The following is a 26006-nucleotide window of genomic DNA, read 5'->3' on the forward strand; positions in this document are numbered from 1 at the left end:
ATCTAGACACGTACAATAGTTCTGTTTAAGACAGAACTTCCCATTTATGTCAAATCATACTTTGTACTACCTTTGACTAATTTTAATGAGAATTTGAGATTAGCTGCACCACCCCTCACTACCTTGACCTCTAAAAGCATCACATTTTAAACGAGGAGGAGAGGGTGGGGAAAGTCTCCCAACACACGAGCCCAGGAATTAGACCCCTGCTGATCCCACAAAAGAATGCTGAAATCAGACATCGACCTCAGCACCCCTGACAGAGACTGGCAAAATCAATCTAAAATCCAGCCAGACTCTTCCCAGGAATTTACCAATTGAAAACGCTAATAGATGAACCAGCTCAGTATACCTGAGGTTCCCAATTCTTCTGGCTCCCACACTCTGGGAAGAAAGGGAGTCTATTTATGGCAAATAATTCTACGGCTGAAACAATGCACTGTAAACAAGAGACCAAAAAAAGAATCTATAAAGGGCTTCCATTCTGATCAACCCAACACCATTACTGTACAAAAAACAGTTTTATTAATTACCCCAACTGCGCTTCTGTTCATGCTCTCGGTCACACGTTTCTCAGACTCAGCCCAGGCTCATAGGCAAGTTACCAGGTTAGCAAATTGGAAAACTGTTCTGCAAAACAGCAACTGTCAGCTTAAGGCATTACTAACATTGCAGAAGGAAGCAAGGTTACTAGGGAAGTTTGGACAACTCAGGATGATGATTTCTGGGACAGGAAACCCTCTCTGAAAGGGCCAGCCCATGCTGCCGCCGGGAGATGACTCTTGCTCTGGACGACGGGTTGCCCCTTTAAACCCATCCACAGGATCACAGACAAAACACTGTCTAGTCCTCGAGCTTTCAGATTTTGAAACAAAAAGCACTCTGTCCCAGAAGCCCCGACACGTCCATGGGCCTCTCAGAGCACTCACTTGGTCCTCCCTGGCAGGAGCAGGGGAGGATGCAGGGTTGGTTAGGCTCAGTTTTTAAAAATGAAGTCACTACTAGAAATATGGAGTAAGGGGCAGGGACCCCTGCTGCAATCACATGCTGAATCATTGTCCTCCCAGAGAGCAGGCTCCTATGGGTTCCTTCAGTCCACGGAAGTGCTCAGAGCAGGGCAGGCCAGTGTGGCCTCGGAGCTGCTGCCTGCCTCACTGCATGCCGAACCACTGCTCCTGGTCAGCCCACTGGGCCGCCTCACTGTCGCTGCCCTCCAGGTCCCCTTCTTCCCCACTCCCTTCCATGTCGTCCACATCCTCCTCCTGAGTGGCATCCGTGGGACTCTCCTCCTTCTCCATCTTCTGCATCCCCTCTAGAGACTTCTGGTCATTGGGGTCCAAACTAGGGGACAACAAAACAGAGGAGAGGCCTGAATCTCTGCCTTGCTTCTTGCTGGCTGATGTGTCATCTCCCTGGTATGGCAGTGAAATGACCACCCAGTCACAGAGAATCTGCTAATGCCTGGCCTCTCCAAACAACTCCAGTTCCATAGGCAGGATTGAGGGAGTCCACCACTAGAAGTGAAAAAGGCGTCTTGTCCTAAGTTTTAGAATTCTCAATTTGAATTTTCTCCATATAGTTCTTAAATTTTTTCACACCTAAAACCCCTAGCATTCTGCCAGAGGAAGATACTAGATAAATGAAAAAGCAGCAAACAATCATTAACAGAAAAATTCAAATATAATTTAAGAGTATGGGATTTCTAAGTTACAAGGTTACAAAAAACACTTATTTTTCTGTGCATTAAAATTGTTCCATGTTCTTACAATATAATTAAGCATATCAGCATTTCAGAAGGCAACCAAAACCATCATGCTTACCATGACCCAGATCTGTCAACTCCTAGGTTAGACCCCAGGACCCAAAGTTACCCCTACCTGGGCATTTGGCTGTAGGAGCTAGGAGTATCACACATGTCCAAACCCTCAAAGTTCAGAGGGTCCAGAACATTTATTTACTTGGTTCCTAAACAATCTTTCCACTTGCCTTTGTGACCATCACTAAGGCCAGCTGGTGTCCAATCTCTAGCAAATCCCACCTCTATATTTTATTTTATTTTCTCATTTACTTGCTTCTGGGCTTTCAAAAAGCAGATGAAACCCACGTTGGAATCCTGTTGCTACTTATGTAACTGTAAATGATCTGTATCATCTCTTCTCTGAAACCTTCCATACAGCTCTCACCCACACCCATGGATTCCCACCCGCTGCACTCCCACCTTGCCTTCTAGAGATTGCTTTGAAAGCACTTAGCACATGGTATCTATTAGCCTGCACATCTGAGACTGTGAGCTCCCGGAATCACAGCATCCCCAGTGGTTACTGAGATGCCAGCACATGAGTGGTGCTCAACTGCTGAAAAAGTAAATGGATGTGATCAGACTCCATTAAAGACAGGCCTTCACCATAACTTTATAGACACACAGACAATCCTCAAAGAAATCACTTCTGTATTAAGCAGTAAGAACACCACTATTTATTTAGTATTTACTATGTACCAGGCACAGTGCTAAGAGCTTTACATGAAATAATCATTTAATCCTCATTTAATCATTCAATACCTAATAAGGTAGATATAGACAAGGAAATCTGTTAGTAACTTCCCAAGATAACAGGTGGTAAAGGTAGTATTCTTCAGAGCTTAAGTTCTTAACTACTACAGTAGATAGAAACATGGGAAAGTACTTACAATATGCTGATTTGAAAAAGCAGAATATAAAATATATACTACGTATAACCCTATAAAAATATGTATATGTGTTGGCAAGGCCAAGAAGATGATCTACACAAATGAAAACAGATGCTGTAGCGGTGTGGCTGGTAATGAGTGAGACAGTTCTTTAATGTTGTTAATATCACTTAAGACTTCGGAAGTCATAAATTAACAAACACTATCATCACTATTGTTACTGTGTTTTCAACTGTGGGCACATAGTGTGTGTGTCTCCAGAACTCCTGTTACACTGATCCCTGCCTCCTCTACCCCTCGTGAGCTTCCCCCCATGGGAGGCTAAGTGCCTACCTTAGTGCTATACTATACTGGTCCATTGCTTCCTGATACTCATTGACAGCTACAAGGAAATCTCCTAGGATCCGATGCAGGACACAGTCACTCTGATTAGCTAGTGCGTTCCTCAACAAAGCAATTCCATCTTCATATTTCTGTTCTCTGCCTGAAAAGAAAAAGACCCTCATTTTCCTACTTACACATTTCAAAATATATTCCCACTGCAAGTCATATACATATAACCACAAAAATGATCACAATCCAAATATCTATTTATAGATGTCAAGAGAAACTGGTGTGGCAGGAAATAAGAACAAGCTCATTTGAATCCCTATTCCATCAGGAAGTCAGCAGTTTGAGTTCTGATTTTTAAAAACTTATTCTTAACCAAAGTTCATATAAAAAGCCAAAATGGATTTTATTTGCCAAAGTAGCTCAAACTCACAAATCAGGATTTAAAAAAAACCAAGGCTGAAAGGGAAGTCACAGGAAAATCATGATGGGTTAAAACCAGTTGTATTCGGCCCAAATTAGTTCAGGACAAAGTGAGATGAATAGGTACTAACCGAGTATAGCTGGCTTGAGCCACTCTACAAGTAATTCACTGTCAATCCAAGAAGGTCTAAGCCAATTAAGTTTGGTTGTGCTAAATATAAACCAATTCAAATAGGCTCAGACCTACTGCAAAAGCACACACCTGTTTGGTCATCTGTAACCAACTGGGACTAGAGAATTCAACTGGACTCAGGTTTTACACAATTAACTAGGAACAGGGAAGTAAGCAAGATACTTACTAAGTAGTTCTGCCTTTTTCACCACAGCCTTAATGTAATCGGGCCTTTGGGTCAGGGCTTTATCTAATAAGGTTTTGGCTTTCTCCTGTGTCACTGGGTCTTCAAGACAAACGGTGGCTAAAAGGGTAAGGGTCTGTGCATTTGCTCCTAGAGTTTTGTAAACATTGTTAGCCATTACCATTGCTTCACGAATACTGTTGGAGGCTAAGTAACATTCGATGAGACCTGAAAAAATATAACACAGAAAATTCAACCACATTACCACTCCAAGCCATGCTTCCATTCTGACAGCCTTCCAAACGGCAAACCTTCAAAGTTTCAAACAACAGGCAGGTCAGGGGAAGACTCTGATGGTGAGATCAGACTGAAGGGCATGTTAATGAAACAGCTAAGAGGTGCTCTCCCCAAGAGCACTTGATGAATGTGGAAAAAGCCTGTAGTGCAAAGACACCTTTAGAGAAGGAAACAGATATGCATAAGTGAACCGAAGCATGTAGCCAGCTCAGCTGACTGGTAGAGGAACAAATGTGACTACTCATTAATTGATACTGAGAAAAGATGAGGTTTCCAACAGAACCCAAGGTCTTGCTGCCTTTTAACAAGCTGTTAATTTCCAGCACTGCTCAGTCACCTTTAGTCGTAAATTTAAGAGGGAGGGTTCCTATTGTTTACCTCTAAAAACTGAAGGAAATAGGGGGCAACCTAGGGTCTCCCTAAACTGGATTAAAAGGGCTTATCACAGAGATCAAACACACTGAGACTGGCAGCTCTGCCTTTACACCCACAGCAAGAGGCTGATGCTCCATGGGGACATTTCAACAGTCAATTCTCAAATCTTCATGCCAAGAAATCGAAGAGAACAGAGGAAGTACTCTTTGGTACAAAGCACTCATCAAAACAGAAAAACAGCTTAAACCCCAAACCCACACACTCCCTGGCAGATTTTCTCTATATACACTCCTCCACCCTAGTGGCATTTATAACATTTGTGCACATTCTACCACACACTACAGTTACTTAACTAGAAATTACCTAACTCTTAAGGGCAACACGGTGGACTTTGGAATATGGTTGTTTGTAACTACTTGAATAGTTTTACTTTCCTGCTAAAGCCCCATAGGAAATTCAAAGGGAAATGTTAAACGCCCATCGGAGGGCATTACCAAGTCACCCCGATCCAAATCTCCAAATGGGAGCTTGAGTGAAGTCATCTCATAAAGCTTCACAAGCCAACTGGGGAAAAACTCTTAACTATCCTGTGTCCAACCACTCATCTGGGTAATGGAGATACTCGACTGCATTCCTGGGCTCTTGTGAGACAGGCACACAGCAGAAGGGAATTACTGTGATAAAAACAATTGGAGGATAGGGAAACTACAGTTTTAGGATCTAGAATTTAATCAGAAACCAAAAGCTTGGCTTGCTGCTGTTTCTTTAAGAACAAATCCAAAAGAGGCCTAGATCTCTGGGTATCTAAGTGGATTTGTTTTTCACTCCAACTTTCAATTTTCTCTCTTTTTTTAATCTTTTGGCCATGCTGCAAGGCATGTGGAGTCCTAGTTCCCTGACCAGGGATCGAACCCACGCCCCCTGCATTGGCAGGGCAGTCTTAACCACTGGACCACCAGGGAAGTCCCCAAATTGTAATTTTTATTTCTCAAATTTGAACTCATCTTTCTGTTAAGAGCAAATCACTCCTAGACTCCTGGGTCTATTTTTAAATTCTTATAAAAATATGCTTTGGAGGAACTGCATTTTGTAAGATCTATTTTAATGTCTGTGACTGAGTCACCAAATGCTGCTGAAGCTGGCACAGCTTTGAACTCCTAGGGTCAGTTCACATGAAACTAAAATAGTATGTCACAAAACAAAGCTTGACCCTGATGAAGCCTACTCTGGAGGTCACAATGAACTGACCAGTTCCCACAACCAACACTGACATATGGATGTAGAGTTATCCTATGAGTAGTGGCCCAAGGTAAGACAACTGTAAAAAAAAAAAAAAAAAACAATAAAGACATACCAACCAATCCAGCACAGTGCCGGCACAGAGAGATTCACATTAACAAGTGAGCCACATCTGAGAAACAAAACAGAACAAAAAAAACACCAAAACTATACCCAAAACAAAAAAATAAGAAAAATGAATTACAAAAGTATAGAGTGAAAAGTCCAGCCCTAAATAAATGTGCAATGCCTAATGAAGTGGTTCACAAATATGTCTACATGTTGGCATTACCTGTGATCATAAAAAAGTACTGACGCCTCTAGCCCAACAGCAAATATTCTGACTTACACAGTACTGAAATGACCTAGCATCAAGATTTTTAAAAGTATCCACAGAGGACTCCAATGTGCAACAGTTTGGAAATTACTGGCCCAACAAAACCTTCTGAGTGCCACATCTATAGATCCACACCATCTATAATTATCTTACCTTCATAACAATCTAAGCGACAAGGTGCAAGACGTATAGCCTCCCGAAAGTGGATTATTGCTTCCTGTACTCTGCCCATGTTTCTAAGAGCTGCTCCCTTAAGTAGCAAAGCTTGAACACTGTTACTGTTCAGCTGAATGGCCTTGGCTCCTAAATAGAGGGCTCGAGAATAGCGTTTGCTATAGAAGCTGTGACACCTGGAGGAAAACACAATCAAAATTATCTGAAAGAAGACCATAAATAAACTTCATTCAAAAGGAAAAATCAGAGACAGGCTTCTACATGATCCTTACTACAAACCCCTTAAAACTTTAGCGTAAGGTATTAATGAAAAACAACAGAACAACAAAAATCTACTGAATATTTATTTTTAAGAGTAAAATCTTGATACGGAAGGGAAAAATTACAAAAAAGAATCTGATGATCTGTATATGTTATCAGATCAGAGACATTCAGAGAATTTGTTAAGCCAGGTCAATAACAAGGTAGCACAGCTCCTGGCCTGCTCACTGATGGCTTCCCGTGAGCAGGTCCAGAGCTGAGCATGAGGTATTCACTCAGTAAACACTTACGCCACAAAGCAGGGGTAGGATCCTCATTTTCCAAATGAGAAAACAGACTGAGAGAAATGATGCATCCAGAGTCACAGACAGACCATGACTTGAATTTAAGTCTGATTATTCTTTAAACCAGTGCTTTCAAATCTATATTCTACTTAGGTGAAACCACAATTTCCTAAAGAATCTATTAAAACTAGGGAGAAAAGGGAATGTATAAACATACCCAGAGACCACCCAGGGTTCTGCATGTTGGTCAGAAATATTAAAAAGGCGGCAGCCAAGGTTCTCCACATCCTCCAGCCGCCCTTCTCGTGCCAGGAGGTAGCCATACACATCCATTCCTACAGAGGAAGAGGCTCATTAAAGCAGCAGGGGTCTTTTCTAACGGAGCTACAACCTTCATCAGAGCCCACACAAGGGCTTCTGCAGGGTCTGAGCCCTCTCCAATATCAAAAGCTCCTCCCACCAGCATTCCCATTTTCCTACAGAATGACTATTAAAAAGACAAAACACATACAAAAGTAAAAATAAATAAATAAAAACAAAAAGCAAAGGAGTAGAAGGACCTACCTCACAATTTGAAAGCCTGTAATTTTCAGGAACTATTTGTCCCTACATCCTGTGGCGTGATAATACAGCCATAGTTATCCTAACACATAACCAGAAAAGGCCCAAAAAAAGCATCAAATTAAGTTCTCTCTTCCAAGAAGTCTAGACACAATCAGGAGTATACACTTAATACGCCAGTTAGTCTCAGAAAAAAGCTAGTCTATTCTAGAAAAAGCCATCCAGTTCTTTCTGGAGTCTATTTCATTTAAGTTCATCCCCCTGCCCTCCCCCAACCCTATCCCCTTTATTCTCCTTTATGTTCTATTAAAAGAAAAAAGAAAAAAAAAGGCCTTAGCTCACTGTCACCCATCTCTTACCACCATTCCCCTCCATTCCTTACTATTCCTTCAGATGCTCAAGAAAATGTCTCTTAAACCAAATTACTGCAACATTCCCTGCTAGTCCCTGGACTCAGGTCTGAGCTTCCAATCTTAAGCAGCTGACTACTGTCAGGCTAGTACTTCTAAAATGCCATTTTCACCATGGGCACAGGCAGTTTGGTAAAGAGTAACACTGGGCAGGAGGGACTCTGAGCAAACAAATTCATCTTTCTGAATCTGTTTCCCTATCTACATGCTTGTGAAGGTCCCCTCCCTGCTCTGTCATTCTTGTGGCTTAAGAGTCTACAAAACTGTTTATTGTCACAAGGCCGTATTTTTCTGATGGCCATTTTTGGGCCTTTGCAAGCAGACTTCTGCCTATTTACGCAACGTTTTTTCCCATCACTATTCCTGCACACATTTCCTTCACTCACTGCCAGTCACCAGACAGCCATCCTTTGGAAGTACAGATCTGCTGAGCTTCCCAGTAGGTCCATGCTATCTCTGTGGACCTGTGGCTTACCTCTTTAGCACCAATCTTCTTTTACATCAGTGACTTTTTTAAAATTGATGTTCACTTCTAATTACTTCTTTTAATCATCTTATCACTTTCTTAATATCTGTTCACTTACTCCTTCTTAAACTAAATTTAAGGACATAAGTGAACCTAAATTCCCTAAAAGGATATTATGATTCTGGGGATGCCATCCAAATTCTCAGTCAGACACATCATAAATTTATAAACCATAAGGGCTGTGATCCCTTCCCAAAGAAAAAAAGTCAAGTAATGATCTGTGGGGATATGACACTTGAATCCAAGCAAAAACAACTGCTCAAAAATGGAATTACCCAGTGTTAAGAGACATTGTCAGGACCTTAAAAAAAAGGCTACACTAATATATTTTATGAAAATTTGTTATCAGAAGACCATGCTACATCTTCTCCCCATCTTCTGATTTGACCCTGTACAGTCACCTCCATCCTGTCCCAAGAATTACTTACCTTTTATCAGATATGGATCCAACATCTGTGCCTGTTCAAACTTGAGGACAGAGTTTTTATTGTCTCCAGCTCTGAAGTACAGATCTGCTAAGCTTCCCAGTAGGTCCACGTTATCTCTCAACAAGGACTTTTTCTCTAGTGAACTTCAAAATATTAAACATGAATCTTAAAATATATCTTAAGTCTCTTAGTTGTTCAATCTGGGTGATGGGCATAAGGGTACTATTTTATATAAGATTTTTCATAATGAAAGACTTCAAAAACAAACCATGTAACTAATTTTCTTAATTCTGAGCTTGTAACTTAAAGTTATAAAAGACAGGATAGTAAATACACAGAACAAAGCAGAAATCTCTCTCATTACCTAGAAAGAACTTTCTGGTTGCAGTTTTTCAGAAGATAATATATACTGTATAGTGTTAAATATAATATCATTCAAAGTAACAGCTATTATTACTCAACCAAATGACTCTGCCTAATACAAATCCCACTCTGACGACCTTGGACTTTACCTAACTAGAAAGAAAAACCCCAGTACTGAGGCAACCCAGGTCAGATGGTGCAAAAACCATGCTTCTAGGACATCCAAAAAGATGTTCTTTCAAGTATGACACACAGAGTTAAACTTGGTCCAAGTTTACATTTAACAAAGATTATTACATCTGGGGCCATTGAGTACATTAAGAGATTAACAAAGCCCAGGGACAACAGACTTTAACAACAAGAGACAAGCATCTCATTTTTCCATTTTGCTAATTTAGATACATCAACTTCCATATAAGGGTCCCAAGAATATTCAATTAACTTTGTGGTTCTCACCAAATGGTATTGATTGCTCTCGAATTGTCACCAACATGCACAAAAGCATAGGCTTTGATCCACACAGAAAGCCAATCCAAGTTAGGCACAGTCTGGATCACATTCATTGTCATTGATGCCACCTCTGCACCTTTTACAGAAAGAGACAGCAAACCTAATCCAATAGAAAGTAGGAGAAAGAAGGTGAGGCACAGCATCCTTCTACAATGCAAGAAGCAACAGGCTACACTTTTCCTAGGCTGTAAGGCAACCCTTTCCCTATTTTAAGCAAGATGCATATGACAGAACAACTACAATTTTTTTTTTAGCAGTGAAAGAATACACAGCAGTCGTAACCTAAATTATTCTAACGTACAGCCAAGATTAAGAATCACTATCTTAGAGAGTAAACACTCCATGAAACTAGGGGAAGAATGACCCTACCTAGAATCGCATCAAGGGCTAATGGGCACTGCCTCAGCACTTCCTTATAGCTGGTGACTGAAGGTCGCTCCTGACCAGCCTTCTTGTACAGGTTTGCCAACATCATGTTTATCTGCAGTGAAAACAAAAGATAATAAGGTAAGTATTTAAAAATAAAATCTTACCATCAACAAGTTCTGACTTTCATTATTAGCTATTCTACTTTTTACTGAAAAATCTACCCAAGGCCCTGTGGAAACAAAGTGCAACCCCACTCTTCAAACAAAGAGGAAATTACTACCTTTGCTTTTCTATGTCCTCCCATTACCTCCCAAATTCCTCACACTTACCCAACCAAAAGGCCCAATAATATCTGGACCAAAGATGCTGCCTCTGGAAATGGAAGTAACATTCATTTGAGAAATGTTACAGAATTTTAATTACCTTGATTTTTAAAACAGAAGATGAACTATGTTAAAAATGTTTGTTTACATATTTTATTTTTTTAAGCTTAATATCACAGTATAAGAAAGTGAGGAAGTCTTAACAAAGCTAGCTCAAAAAGATCAGATGAATTTTCCCCAAAAAGGAAATGATGGACACAGAAGTAAAACATTTGGCTCCTCTCTGACAATTAGTCTAGCAGCTAGACTCTTGGCTTTTCTAATGCTTAAAGCTTTGACTCACAGGTATTGTCTGACTCAAAAAAATGCTACAAAAATCAAACTCTAACTGATCTCCAGAGGTGACAATGATCCAGAGATTAGCTTTATTATTTAAATCTAGTGAATGCATTTTTAGCACAACTCAAATATGTAACTCAGTTTGGGGGCAAGAGGTGGGGGCAGGACAACTTCCTAAAAATGCAACAGGGAAAATTTGAGAAAACCTAAAAGTTCCAAAGAATACAGATGTTACAGAGAAGAGATAAATGATCTTAACAGTACAAAAAGTACACAATATTCCAATTTAAAATTAATAGATCTTAAATGGAACACAATGTTTGCCAGATCATTAATCTAAGAAAGCAGTCAACACAAGGGCACAAAAGAAAAAGAGCCAATCCCCAATCTCTTCAATTATCTGTAGCTTGGTATGCCAGATATTTACTCAAAAAATTACTCTGAAGATGAAAAACATCTGTTCCAGTTATGAACTCACAGTATATAAAACAATCTAGTATGACATTAATCCATACTGATTCAATGAAATAATGAAATACTAGAAATTAAATTATTTTTTATTTGGCCTCAGATTTTTCATTTTAGGCTATGTTGAAATGCAAAAAAAAAAAAAAAAGGGGGGGTACTTAAAGGAAAACTCCAGTATTGGTGTCAATACTTGAAAAAAATAAAAGAATTAAATTTAAAATCCTTTCTTGACTGCTTGTTATTAATGAACTATGACTGACGGGCCTTCTATCTCAACAAATATTAAAAATTCCCTTTAAACTACCTAACACTTTGAGTTTTGAGAACTACACCTAGTTAGAAAGTCAATTCTTTTTAAAAACAGATCCTTACTTGGGGACATCATTAAAGTTGCATTCCACCAGTTATAAATATAAGCAGTCATCATTTTCTAAAAACTGAGTGACAAATTGTTTCTTGGTATGTTTCTCTTAAAAGTTGAAGATTTTCCACGACATAATAATCTCACACTGGAATTTTCCTTTAAAATGTGAAGGAATGTGTGGCGGTGTTTACCATACATTAACAGACGTTCATTTAGACGTATTTTGACTCACTTCCTTGTCCTTTACACAGACTGAGAAGCCAGTTAACTCCCTAACGGACAAGAAAGAAAAACTGTAAATATTATAGGTTTATGTTGGAGGCACACATCTTTGTTTGCTCCTGGCTACAACAGCTCTATGAAGGATATGTACTCCTAACGTATGTGGACTCCTCTAGCTCTTCCTAAAATGACAGCTGTAAACACCAAAGTGTTGGATACCACAAGGCTCACTTGTTTGGCCATTACTCATTTTTTAAAATGCCCCCAAACTCCCTCAAGTCATTAAGAAGAAATTATGGAATGCTTCCAATAAGATAAGGAATAGGTATCCTTCAAAGCTTACAATCAAAGCAGCATTTTCCAAATGAAGACACCCTTCATACATACAAAAAAATTCTTAGGGTAAGACTTTCACAGCATACCAGAATATAACTAAGTATACAGTGCCCAGCTTATTGTGAGACAGGTTAGTCTATAATATACTTACAAATGTTTTAAATAACAATTATCACCATAAAATATGAAGAAATCGCTTAATTTTTAAAATTCAGAAAATATTAAATAAATCTTCAACATGAGAAGATGCTTAAACATGTTCTCATCAAGTGTGATTACTTTTAAAACTCAGTAATACTTGGGTGAAAAAACACTAAATACACCTGGTCCCTACTGCTTATAATTCCTTTTCTTTTAATGGCAGGGAAGATGTGCAAAAGTTCCTATCGTTAACTACACTGCACAGCTTTTCAATGAAGAGAGGAAGGTAGGTGACATGAAAGTATGTGTTAGAATATTAACTAATGACGTGACTTCATTCCAAAGAGCTAAGATTTTCATTGCTTTTCTAAACTGGACTTCAAGAAAACCTGTATTCAGATGCCTAATATAATACTCCTTATAGAATAATACTTTAAAAAGTATTCTCATATACATGAACTTAGTTTATACCAGAGAAAGTATTATCATCCTCAATAAGGAAAAAAGTAAAGCCAGATTTTTAACTTGCCCAAGTTCACACTACACACTGCCTGTACGCCCTAAATGCAAAGACAAGAAACTAGATCTTTTGATTTCAGTTGAAGGTGTTCTATGTACTATTATTGCCAAATAAAACACAAATACTATCCTACACACAAATACACACAAAGAATCTTGACGTTTTAATTCTGAAAATAAAAGGAATACACATTATCAAATGGGCATACCTACAGAATGCAAAAAACGAGATTCTTAAAAAGTATTGTTGCTACCTGGAAATATATTGCAAATCATGTTTCCTACAATAAGAAAAACAAAATAATTAAACACACGTAGTACTCTCCAGCTACCATTTTCCTCGGCAGCATTTTCAGGGTCTTATAAGAAAGTCACTCCTCTCTCTAAACAAGGAGAACAGGGGAACAAAGGGGGAATAAGAGACAAGGTTTGTAAAATGTTCAGATGTAATCCCTGAAAACACGGAGGAAGACAGCTGGAAGGACTGGGGAAGAGAAAAGTATGTAACCAAATTGTTAATTCAACTCACTTTGGGAGTTCTTTGTCTTGAAGGGATCCCATCAAGTATAGCAATGGCATCTTTATCTTGTTTTAGCATTGTATAACATTCAGCCATTTTGTATTTTACTTCAATTTCAGATGGAAGACACTTAAGAGGAAATGAAAACATCTCTTCAAAATATTACTTCAGCAGTATGGCAGTTCTTCAAAACGTTAAACATGATTACCATATGACCCAGTAATTCTGCTTCTGTGTACACAGCCAAGAAAACCGAAAACCTATGTCCACACAAAAACCTGCACACAAATGTTCATAGCATCATTAATGATAAAAAGCAGAAACAACACAAATGCCCACCAACTAATGAACAGTTAAAATATGGCACATCCACACAATGGAATATTATTCTGCAACAAAAAGGAATACACAATTGCTTCTTTATTATGTGCCACAATATGGATCAACCTTGAAAACATACCAAGTAAAAGCAGCCAGCCACAAAAGGCCACACATTGCATGATTCCATATATAAAAGGTCCAGAATAGGTGAACCCACAGAGGCAGAAAGGTCAGTGATTTCCAGGGACTAGAGAGATAACAAGGCTTTTCTAGAGGGATGTAAACCTTCTGGAATTAGTGGTGGTGGTTGCACAATTCTGTGAAAATACTAAAACCACTAAACTGTGAATATTATGTTGTAAACTGTATCTCAATTTTTAAAAAACTCCTTCAAGATTAAATAAGCACAGTGCTTAGCATACAGAATGCCCCCACAAGTTACTTCTATGAATTATTCTGTGTGGATAATACACATGACTTCCATTCAGGGTCAGAAAACAATTCCTGGCAATCAGCTCTTTAGTAACAAAAAACAAAGGCTCTGCATAAAGAGAAATAAAACAAGAAAAAAATGTACAGGCGCTAAAAAAAAAAAGCGATTATATTACTTTGTCTTTTAAGTGGAAAAATACAGGATTCATAATTTCACTTCAGTTCATTCTGATATTCCTTTTAAATGCAAATTGCATGTATAATTTAAAGACAGGTTCAAACTGAAAGTCAAGCTTCTCCCCTCCCTAAAGTTTTGTTAATTTTCTTCACACACATATGCTAAATTTTCCATGTATATTATCCATATATATTTTAGGCATATACCAGGATGTATGTCTATAAACTATCCCCTTTAGGGAATTCTCTGGCAGTCCAGTGGTTAGGACTCCACACTTTCACAGCGAAGAGGGCCAGGGTGGGTTCAGGTTCAATCCCTGGCTGGGGAACCAAGATCCCACAAGTAGCAAAGTGTGGCCAAAAAGTAACTATCACCTTTAAAAAGAAAGAGTAAACACACTGTTTAAAAGCTTATTTACTAATATACACAGGCCTTTCCAAATCAGTGCATACAACGCTATATTTCACTTCCTCAATATCCCATCCTAGGGCTACACTATAACTAGATCCTACTGATAAACACTTTTGCTTGTAGTTTCTTACCATTATAAACAGTGCTATAGTAAGCAGCCTTACTTATATACCCTTGCAAACCTTTTGCAAATCAACTATTACAGTAAGTATCTAGCAATGGTATGACTGTCAAGTGGTGAAATTAGTTTTTTACCCTTCATTTAATCAAGCAACCAAAACTAGTAAGAACTCGTAAGATAATTTCATACGAATTTCCCCAGGTATTCACAATCCTAAGTACTGACTGACATCTTGAAAGCATACTTTAATTAAAAAAAAACCAAAACATTTTAGATTTCTTGTTTGTATAAAAGGGAGGAATAATACATGACTTTGGTTAGAGCCCAGATAATTCTATTTTTCAATTCATCCAGAGTAAATTTTGTTTTTAGCCCTTTGTGCTTGGTTGGATGAATTCTTGTACCTAAGTGGTTTTTAACTTTTGTTTCTCCAGTCAGCTCCCCTTTAAAATTACTTTAAAATTTTTTTATTTTTGGCTGTGCTGAATTGCCGGGGGCCAGTGTGAGGAACTCCGCCCATGGCAAAGGTCATGAGGACGGAGGCTTGGCATATGCAAAGGTGTGATCAAGCCTCAGGAAACCCCCTGTTCCCGAACATCTACCCCAAAACCAGAGTCTGTTTAATGTTCTCTCCCATAACCATTTCTCTCGGAGAAGGAGTAAACGTGCAGCTCCAAGGCAATAAAAATTCGTGGGCGTGACAAGAGTGTTTCAGCTTACGACTCCTCTGAAGGTTATCTAGCCCGCCTGTATAGGTTCCTCCGGCCACATGTGATTGTTTACAGCCTCCCAACCTGAGAGGCACGAGATGTTTTAGACTTACTAAAGGCAAATTCTTTTGGGGAGTTAGAAATTATTAGTATAGTGGGTTGGTTAGGAATTATATTGGTGAGGGGTTTTTCATTTGTTGTGCCAATAATTGCTGCTAATTCCCTACCCTGGGTGTGACAACGGTGTTTCAGGTCAAACCTCTCTGCTGACAGACTAGCTTGTGTGACAGGATTATCCATACTCCTGCCACTAGGAACATGATTGTTTACTACCTCTCAACCACAAACAGCACAGAGAGTTTTGGAGTATTTTGAGAGTCTTAATTAGCACAGGGCTTTTTCTTCTTCTTGAGTCAATGATTGCTGCCAGGCCTCCATATCCTTAGGCACCTGGGAATATATTAATCAATGTATTTGGAATATAGAAAAGAAAATATAGTAGTTTTTGATGTTAGCAATACTAGACTTTTTGAGTTATGAATTTTCTTTTGTAATAGATCACTGTACTTTGTTATAAATCCCTGTGTCCTTGCCATGTAAAAATGTAACTTTATCACTATCTTAAGACTAGATCTTAAGGGGAGGATTGGTGAAAGGATTTTCATTTGTTGGGTTGATGTTTGCTGCTAAATCTCCATGTTCCCTGCCCTTATAATGAATATAACTAGCATATAGGAGAAATAAGCACTAACCTTTAAGCATACAGGAGAAATAAGTATTAACTTTTAAGATTAATCATGTTAACCTTGGGTTAAATAAATTCCTTTCTTGACTGTAACTCACTACACCCTCACCCTATAGGAATATAACTTTATTTGGAGGGTGGTGCCTGGTTTAAGAAAAAACACCCTTGGAAGAAATAAGATTTTTTGGTTATCAGAAAGAAAGGATCATAAAATGTCAGCGGGTCTCATGGCCAGAAGATGATGTAATATTCCTAAGACCTTTTTTATACATTTATGTGAAGCACCTGATTTTGATAAAGGTCAGGACTGCTGACCCCTGCTTGACTCTGTATTCATTCCTATGTGTAACAAAAGGTATATAAGCAAACCCAAAAATAAAGGAATCGGATCAGTTTCCAGAAAGACTGATTCCACCATGTCGCTTCTTTCTTGCTCCCATTTCACTGGCTGAATTCCCATCTGGATTCAGCCTCCTTTTCTCCACTACACTATCTCCTACTACACTATCCGTTTCTAATCTCTCTATATATCTGTAATTAAATATGTATTTTTCCAAAGACGCCGATGCCGTCCCCACCTTCGAATTCCCTGGATCTACCAGGGCTGGACCCCGGTACTGAATCTTCATTGTTGTGCGGGCTTTTCTCTAGTTGCAGTGAGCGGTGGGGGAAGGTGGGGGGGGGGCTGGTCTCTAGTTGCAGTACACAGGCTTCTTATTGTGGTGGCTTATCTTGTCAACCACAGGCTCTAGAGCACATGGGCTAAGTGAGTTGCTGTTCCCGGGCTCAAGAGCACAGGCTCTATAGTTATGGTGCATGGGCTTAGTTGCTCCGGGGCATGTGGGATCTTTCCAGATCAGGGATCAAACCCATTTCTCCTTCATTGACAGGCAGATTCTTTATCACTGAGCCACCAGGGAAGTCCTTAAAATTACTTTTTATTTTACATCTTCTACATCTAATCAGCAGTCTTACATTCCTTCCACCTCTCTTGCTCTCAATACAAACAAACCAAAAACATATCACACATCTATCTCCAATTACCTGACTCTGTGGAGTGGATGCAGAATTTCCAGTTGAAGGTCTCACTTTCGAAGTTTTACTTAGGGCTTTCTTCTGCTGTAAAGCCATAGTATACTTACTCACAGCATTCCGATACTCCTTATCATGAAAGAGAGAATCTGCATGATACACCAAAAGCTGGTACTTCTGAGATGGGGAGAATAACTCACTAGAAAAACAAAGAAAGTATATCCCCTACATGGGTTATTTTGAAATGTCAGAAAGAATGCCCTCCTTAGTGTCTACATAAGCCAAAAAACAAAGGCAATTACTTTAATTGCTAGTCCTAAAAAAAGAGCCAAGACTCATACTCCATGTTAATATTGTCAACATATGTAGGAAATTGCCTTAAATTGTTCTGTTTTCCTTTACTTTCTATGAAAACAATGATACTTCTAAATCAAATTCAGTAATACAGAGATATACAAAGAGAAATATTAATACAGCTGACCCTTGAACAAACCAGGCTTGAATTACAGGGTCCACCAATATGTAGATTTCTTTTTTCAATAGCACACACTACAGGAGTATATACCATCTTGGTTGAATCTATGTTTGCAGAACTGCAAACTCAAAGGAAATGCACACATAAAGAGCCAAATATACGTTATGTATTGATTTTTGACTGTGAGCCTCCTACCCTCCTCTGAAACTTGCTCGAGGGTCAGGTGTACATCTTTTCCTCCCCCTCTTTAACCCAAGCCCCCTTAAGAGTTAATACTCTCACAGTAACATCAAGTTTTCACGGTAATACAGACAAAGGAGAGCAATCATAACTTAATATTACCAAATACTGCCAAAGAAGGGTTAAAAAACTGCAAAAGAGAAACTCACCACTCTGAATCTTTTTTATCTAAGTGTTAACAAAAAGAGGTTTGGAGGGAATTTGAAACTCTTCAAATACTGAAGAAAATGGGAATACTGAAATATAGGAAAAGACCAGGACAAGCCAATGGGACAGAATGGAACAGATGAGAGGATTAGCCGTATTTGATAGAAGTTGTTTTTCTCTCCATATGTAAGTAAATTTTACTGGGGCTTCCCAGGTGGCTCAATAGTGAAGAGTCCACCTGCCAAGCAGGAGACACAGGTTCAATCCCTGGGTCTGGAAGATCCCTAGAGGAGGAAATGGCAACCTACTTCAGTATTCTTGCCTGGGAAACCCCACGGACAGAGGAGCCTGACAGGCTACAATCCATGGGGTAGCAAAGAGTTGGACACGACTTAGTAAGTAAACAGCAGCAGCAAGTAAACTCACTAGCACTAGAAGATTACTTCCTTGAGTCTCAGGGGTTCAAGGACATAGTAACAGAAGAAATACATTTCAGAATGTTCCCTTCAGTATTGAATATTGCTTGTAAGTGTAATAGGTGCCAGAAGTGTCCACTAATTTTAATGGGAAACTTGTATTTTTAATCTCCAATCCCATCCCTCATCTAGTTAAAATTTACATTTTTTCTTTGACAGGTACAAGCTGCTGCTGCTAAGTCACTTCAGTTGTGACTGACTCTGTGTGACCACATAGATGGCAGCCCACCAAGCTCCCCCGTCCCTGGGAGTCTCCAGGCAAGAACACTGGAGTGGGTTGCCATTTCCTTCTCCAATGCATGAAAGTGAAAAGTGAAAGTGAAGTCGCTCAGTCGTGTCCGACCCTCAGCGACCCCATGGACTGCAGCCTTCCAGGCTCTTCCATCCATGGGATTTTCCAGGCAGGAGGACTAGAGTCGGGTGCCACTGCCTTCTCCGGACAGGCACAAGCTGCTGCCTCTTAAAAAGAAAAAATAGTCCAAGAACTCTGTAGATGGTTAATTACTCAGCAAATGAAGGATACTCAAGAATAGGTACCACAGATTAGTAACTGCCAAAGGCTGGGGCAAGTGGGATTTGTGACTACTAGCTGATCTGGGGTTTCTTTGGGGATAATACAAATGCTTTAGAACAAACATTGGTGATGGTTGTACAACTCTGTGAATATACTTAAAACCACAGAAATGTATTCTTTAAAAGCGTGAATCTGATGGTATGCAAATTTTATCTTAATAAAAAATAATTTTTAAAAAGGATAGATAGGCTAAACACTGAATATAAAGTGACAAAGAAAAGTTAAGGATTGAAAGGTACGGTTCAGACAGTTGAGACCTATTCCAGCTCTGACATTCTATTTAGGGAGACACGCTGGATCATGGAAAAAGCAAGAGAGTTCCAGAAAAACATCTATTTCTGCTTTATTGACTATGCCAAAACCTTTGACTGTGTGGATCACAATAAACTGTGGAAAATTCTGAAAGAGATGGGAATACCAGACCACCTAACCTGCCTCTTGAGAAACCCATATGCAGGTCAGGAAGCAACAGTTAGAACTGGACATGGAACAACAGACTGGTTCCAAATAGGAAAAGGAGTACGTCAAGGCTGTGTATTGTCACCCTGCTTATTTAACTTATATGCAGAGTACATCATGAGAAACGCTGGGCTGGAAGAGGCACAAGCTGGAATCAAGACTGCCCGGAGAAATATCAATAAGCTCAGATATGCAGATGACACCACCCTTATGGCAGAAAGTGAAGAGGACTAAAAAGCCTCTTGATGAAAGTGAAAGAGGAGAGTGAAAGAGTTGGCTTAAAGCTCAACATTCAGAAAACAAAGATCATGGCATCTGGTCCCATCACTTCAAGGCAAATAGATGGGAAAACTGGAAACAGTGTCAGACTTTATTTTGGGGGGCTCCAAAATCACTGCAGATGGTGACTGCAGCCATGAAATTAAAGGACGCCTACTCCTTGGAAGGAAAGTTATGACCAACCTAGATAGCATATTGAAAAGCAGAGGTATTACTTTGCCAACAAAGGTCCCTCTAGTTAAGGCTATGGTTTTTCCAGTGGTCATGTATGGATTTGAGAGTTGGACTGTGAAGAAAGATGAGCACAGAAGAACTGAGGCTTCTGAACTGTGGTGTTGGAGAAGACTCTTGAGAGTCCCTTGGACTGCAAGGAGATCCAACCAGTCCACCCTTAAGGAGATCAGTCCTGGGTGTTCATCGGAAGGACTGATGCTGAAGCTGAAACTCCAATACTCTGGCCACCTGATGCGAAGAGCTGACTCATTGGAAAAGACCCTGATGCTAAGAGGGATTTGGGGCAGAAGGAGAAGGGGACGACAGAGGATGAGATGGTTGGATGGCATCACCGACTTGATGGACATGAGCTTGAGTGAACTCCAGGAGTTGGTGATGGACAGGGAGGCCTGGTGTGCTGCGATTCATGGGGTCACAAAAGATTCGGACACGACTGAGTGACTGAACTGAAGATTTGAAAGGAAACAGTTGATTTGATAATATTACCCTCAGAGAAAGCATTCAGATGTTTATATATTGTAACTTACATGCCTACTTACTGCATCCACAAGTTATTTCTGAAATGATACATGAAAAACTGTTAATTTGTTGCCTCCAGAGAAGGGAAAAAGTGGGGTGAAGTTCAAGACTCCCGGGCAGACACTTATCTGCATACCCCTTCATACTGCTTTCTTTTTTTTTTTAATGGTATATACTGGAGATTAAGTAATAAACTTTAAAATAGAAATGATAAAGTTCAGAATTTAAACACCTCCTGAAAGTAGGAAGGAAACTGCCAGTTCAGCCTAATATAAAGAATGGGCTAAATCTAATCAGAAGACCAACCTCCTTCTAATTATCCTGTAACATCTGAAAAACCAAGAATAATGACTGACCAGTGTATAAATTCCCAATGGTTGACACTGTATACTTTGACAAATCACTAAGAACCAGGTGAAAGGCTCCAGAATAAACAAAGTAGGCTGACAGAGACCAGGGCTCTTCACTGTCAACACTAAGTGGATGGTGGTAAAATGATGGGCCTCACATAGTGAGGTCTAAAAGCACACTAGTGGAAATGAAACAGGGAAAAACAGCTGCAACACAGTTAAGTGGCCCAGACAGCTTCCAGAGCAGGCCAAATGCAAACGGGTCCACACTGAGTAGACTGTAATGCCACTTGACACAGTAGACTATGGAGGGTCAAAATGAGACTTCAGAGTCAGAAGGACCAAAATCCAGACATTGTGGCTCCTCCACTTACTAAATGTGTGAACTTGAACACGTTTCAACTTTGTGAGGTTGCACGCACTTTCCTTTGCACATCAACAGGCACACTGCAGACTTCATTAGGTGTTAAGAGGAAGAATACAGAAAAAAGAATATAGAAAAGTTCCCATCACAAGAAAAATATTTTTCTGTAACTATATGGGGTTGTTAGATGTTAGCTAGACTTACTATGGTGATCATTTCACAGTATATACAAATAACAAAATCATATTGCACATCTGAAACTAATAAGTCAAAGATATCTCAAACAAACAAACAAAAAGTGATGTATAATATACAACAGGGTAAAGAGATAGGATGCTGAGGGCCAGGGACAATTCTAACGGCCAGACAAGAGTTCTCTAAGAAGGATATCTGAGTTGAAACCTAAAGGAGGGAGTTCTGAGTTGGACTCCAAGCAGAATGGTAAATGCAAAAGCCCTGAGCTGAGAACGACTTTGGAGTGTTCAAGTAACAGAAGAGCATAACCAGGGAAGCGAGTACAGAGAGCAGAGTAGGTTAAGATTGAGTCGGAGAGAGCTCTTGGCTTCATAGGCCGTGGGAAGAAATTTTCATTTAAACACAACGAAAAATTTAAGCAAAGGGGCAAGCAGTCAAGGCTAGAAATAACCCACCACTTCATCCGCAATGTGTGCTAAGTCACTTTACTCGTGTCCGACTCTTTGCAATCCTATGGACTATCTGAAAACGTCAAAGGGTCACTGCGGGTCCTTAAAAATGCGCCACTCCCACCCACCCAGGAAGTCTCCCGTCTTCAGGTGTTTGCGCGAACGAGAAAGCAAACGCTACTGATACACTCGAGGGGAAAGAAAAATCAACCTCAGACGTGGGACGAGGATCTAAAACTAAAAACGAAGTATTTTAATCAGGCGCCAGGACAAGGCTTCTTTGAGCCTGGGCGAGAGAGAAAACGTTCTTCGGGAAGAGAGGAGTCAGCCCAGAGATGTGACTGTCACTATGACCGGCGACAGTGCCTTAGCGAACCCTCTGCTTCCAACTTTCTGGAAATCTTAGCCAGGGTCATTCTCAGAGCCTCCGCCTTCATTTCTCCGAGGAGCCGCTCGCCGCATCTCCTGCAGGGAGCGCGTCCCAGCGCCCTGCACAACGCGGGGACCCGGCGAACTCAACTTGCGTTCCTAAGCCTGCTGCGCCCGACAAGGCCCTTGCTGACCTCGGAACCTCAGCCGGGAGCCCGCATCCGCTCCTTCCCGCCAATGCCCAGGCCCCCACAGTCCCCGCTCCCAAACCGGCGCCGCTTTCTCCAGAGCCCCAGGCCGCTCCCCGCCTCAACTCACGGGTTGTTATTACTCATTGTAAGTAACAAGCTGCTGAGGAGCCGCACGTTGGAGTGCAGCCCCGCGGCCGCCATGTCTCGCACATGGTCTATCACATTCATTCTGCCCAGGAAGGCCGCAGATAGCGGCGGCGGCAGCGCGAAAAGCCGGCTGAAGCTCCTTGGGGCAGAGTCCAAAATGGCGGCCTCACCCGGGTCCATCGGGTCTACACGCGGCCCCGCCCCCAGGATAATAGGCAACTATTTAAATGCCTGAGGAACAACAACGACCAAAAAAAAAAAAAAAACCCTCCGTTCCTTCCGTGCCAAGTTCCCTGTGAGGTGGTACAGTTTAGTTTGGGATTTTGGGGTTTGTTTTTAGCAAAAGTTACATCATTTTAAGTTGTAACCTTTCCTGAAGGCTTATAGCTGGCTGGGGACAAAAGGCACTTCAGGATCAACTGAAATTAGACTTAAAATTAATTAAAATGTATTAACATTTATCATAAATAAAAACTAATATTCTAGTAGGGTGCGGAGGGAAACTCTCCAACAGTTGGAATTAAATATCTTAATCAGGCGCCAGGGGCAGTCCTAACTGCCTTAACGGTCTCGCCCGAGCTCTAAGAGCCACGCCCCCTCCTCTCAGGTGTTGTGTCTGGGGGGGTCAGGCTTCGCTCTTTGGGGACCAAAGGGCGTTTTTTTTACCCTGTGAAATGAGTCGTTAGCTCAGAGTGAATCAACAGCAGGTTGAGTTTTAGCCATCCTAATATGAGTGCCGTGTTATCTTATTGTGATTTTAATTTGTCATTCTCTAGTGATTTGTGAAACTGAGCATGTTTTCATATGCTTCTTTGGTGAAGTATCTATATAGATCTTTTGTCTGGTTTTAGTCTTTTTTTTTTTTTTTCCTTTTTGCTGCCCCAAGAAACTTGTGGGATTTTAGTTTCCTGACCAGTGATTGAGACTGGACCTTCATCAATGAGACTAGGGACTCCTAATCATTGGACCTCCAGGGAATTCCCAGGGTGTTCCTGGTCTTATTATTCAGTTTTAAGGGTTCTTTGTGTATTTTGGATAGCACCTCTTTATCAGATTTTATCAGAAAATATTTTCTATTCTGTGGCTTTTCTCAGTCTCTTGACCACTCCTCTTATGGTCAGAAAAGAAACAGTGAAAATAGTTGGGAGGTGGGGGGTGAAGGAGAAAAACATTGCTTTATTGCTTTGCCAGGCAAAGGGGGACACAATGGGTTCCTGTCTGGAAAAACTGTGTCCCCCCGTCTGGGAGGATTTGATGAGGAATTTTATAACAACTATTCAAAGGTGGGATTGCTGATAAGAACAGAGTGTGTACTCCTTTAAACTGGTCTCACCTAATCTTAATGACCGTCTTTGGTTCCTGGCCTCAGGTGGTCTTCTTTGCTATGAAGAACACTGACATCTTCCATTTGTTGGGTCTTAATTCTGGTCTCGGGACTTAATGAAGCTCAGGTTCTTGATGTCTCATGGTAGAATTCAGTGAGAGACAAAGTGATAGGCAAGAAGTGGATTTATTCAAAGAAAAACATTCCACAAAGTGTGGGGACTACCTCAGAAGCTGAGAGCAACTGGCTACACACCAATATAAAATAAAAACAAACAAACAAAAGAACTGCAAAGAAATCAGAAGCTTTCTTAATAAGGTAATCATTAGTTTCAGAATCATACTATGTATTACATATGCATGTGGTATAATAATATTACTACCATTACAAATTAGTATAAAGCAAATTACAAGTATATTCATGATAACAGAAACCAAGATTTTCATTGAAAGATAAAAGAGAAATAAGATTTTTTAAAAAGTCAAGAACAGAATTATTAAACTTTACCTAAATAATATCAATCAAATTTTTAATGAAAAATAAAACTATTATACAGGACCAAAAGGTACTGTATTGATATTTTTTAATTATATTAATGTATTTTAAAATACATGTGGATTAGTAAAGAAATGAATAAGATACAGTTTCTGGCTCTGATCCTTAAATTCTGCAAACTTATCAATGACTGCTTATCAACTTATAATGACTAATCAATGATCATCTTTACATATTCATGTTCCATACACAAGGTAAACAGATTTGTCAATCACTGGAGCACAGGCATGAAAAGACATGGAGAAAACTTAAATGCATATTACTAAGTGAAAGAAGCCAATCAGAAAAGGTTACATTATGTATGATTCCAACTGTATGCTGCTGCTGCTGCTGCTAAGTTGCTTCAGTCGTGTCCAACTCTGTGCAGCCCACCAGGCTCCGCCATCCCTGGGATTCTCCAGGCAAGAACACTGGATGACATTCTGGAAAAGATAAAACTGGGACAGTAAAAACATCAGCAGTTGCCAGGGATACCAGGGAGGGGAGAATAGGTGGAACACAGGGTATTTTTAGGGCAGTGAAACTATTCTATGTGACATTATGATGGAAGATACATATCATTCATTTATCAAAACTCATAAGATATACATTACCTAGAGAAACCTAAGGTAAACTATGGACTTCAGGTGATAATGGTAGATTCATCTTTGTAACAAAAGTATCAAGAGTGTGAGATGCTGATTGTCAGGGAGGCTGTGCATGTGTGGGGGCAATGAGTATATGGGAACTCCCTGTTCAGTTCAATTCAGTCGCTCAGTCATGTCCGACTCTTTGCGACCCCATGAATTGCAGCACACCAGGCCTCCCTGTCCATCACCAACTCCCGGAGTTCACTCAGACTCACATCCATAGAGTCAGTGATGCCATCCAGCCATCTCATCCTCTGTCATCCCCTTCTCCTCCTGCCCCCAATCCCTCCCAGCGTCAGAGTCTTTTCGCATGAGGTGGCCATAGTACTGGAGTTTCAGCTTTAGCATCATTCCTTCCAAAGAAATCCCAAGGCTGATCTCCTTCAGAATGGACTGGTTGGATCTCCTTGCAGTCCAAGGGACTCTCAAGAGTCTTCTCCAACACTACAGTTCAAAAGTATCAATTCTTCGGCGCTCAGCCTTCTTCACAGTCCAACTCTCACATCCATACATGACCACTGGAAAAACCATAGCCTTCACTAGATGGACCTTAGTCGGCAAAGTAATGTCTCTGCTTTTGAATATGCTATCTAGGTTGATCATAACTTTTCTTCCAAGGAGTAAGCGTCTTTTAATATCATGGCTGCAGTCACCATCTGCAGTGATTTTGGAGCCCCAAACAATAAAGTCTGACACTGTTTCCACTGTTTCCCCATCTATTTGCCTTGAAGTGATGGGACGGGATGCCATGATCTTCGTTTTCTGAATGTTGAGATTTAAGCCAACTTTTTCACTCTCCTCTTTCACTTTCATCATGAGGCTTGTTAGTTCCTCTTCACTTTCTGCCATAAGGGTGGTGTCATCTGCGTATCTGAGGT

The 26006-nt window shown here is 40.2% G+C and overlaps 1 protein-coding gene across 4 annotated transcripts; it reads right to left on the reverse strand.

The window, feature by feature from the left end:
- Nucleotides 1–582: 582 nt before the first annotated feature.
- On the reverse strand, nucleotides 583–22809 carry ANAPC7 (anaphase promoting complex subunit 7). Of its 4 annotated transcripts, none has more exons than XM_040250677.1 (12): nucleotides 22601–22778; nucleotides 17165–17351; nucleotides 13212–13331; nucleotides 11697–11736; nucleotides 9971–10082; nucleotides 9548–9701; nucleotides 8729–8871; nucleotides 7021–7138; nucleotides 6238–6434; nucleotides 3801–4025; nucleotides 3022–3172; nucleotides 583–1341 (listed from the first exon to the last, which is right to left on the reverse strand). In XM_040250677.1, exons 3-12 carry the CDS (start codon nucleotides 13259–13261, stop codon nucleotides 1152–1154), a joined length of 1380 nt encoding a protein of 459 aa, XP_040106611.1. In that variant the 5' UTR covers nucleotides 13262–13331; nucleotides 17165–17351; nucleotides 22601–22778; the 3' UTR covers nucleotides 583–1151. The 4 variants fall into 4 exon arrangements, with proteins under 4 accessions (XP_040106611.1, XP_040106612.1, XP_040106610.1 ...); XM_040250678.1 differs by having other exon boundaries at nucleotides 11473–11736; XM_040250676.1 differs by lacking the exon at nucleotides 11697–11736 and having other exon boundaries at nucleotides 17165–17377; nucleotides 22601–22809.
- Between the last annotated feature and the right edge of the window lie 3197 nt (nucleotides 22810–26006).

This window comes from Oryx dammah, unplaced genomic scaffold (assembly GCF_014754425.2).
Source record: "Oryx dammah isolate SB20612 unplaced genomic scaffold, SCBI_Odam_1.1 HiC_scaffold_12, whole genome shotgun sequence".
Taxonomy (NCBI): domain Eukaryota; kingdom Metazoa; phylum Chordata; class Mammalia; order Artiodactyla; family Bovidae; genus Oryx; species Oryx dammah.

What these genes read in the sequence shown, in the direction of transcription:
- ANAPC7 (XM_040250675.1), bottom strand. Translation starts at nt 22,800, where the DNA reads ATGGACCCGGGTGAGGCCGCCATTTTGGACTCTGCCCCAAGGAGCTTC. An exon ending in CAAGACAAAGAACTCCCAAA is followed by an intron (nt 10,083 to 13,211) that starts GTGAGTTGAATT and finishes TTTTCACTGCAG; the next exon opens with ATAAACATGATGTTGGCAAA. An exon ending in AGCCCTTGATGCGATTCTAG is followed by an intron (nt 9,702 to 9,970) that starts GTAGGGTCATTC and finishes CTATTGGATTAG; the next exon opens with GTTTGCTGTCTCTTTCTGTA.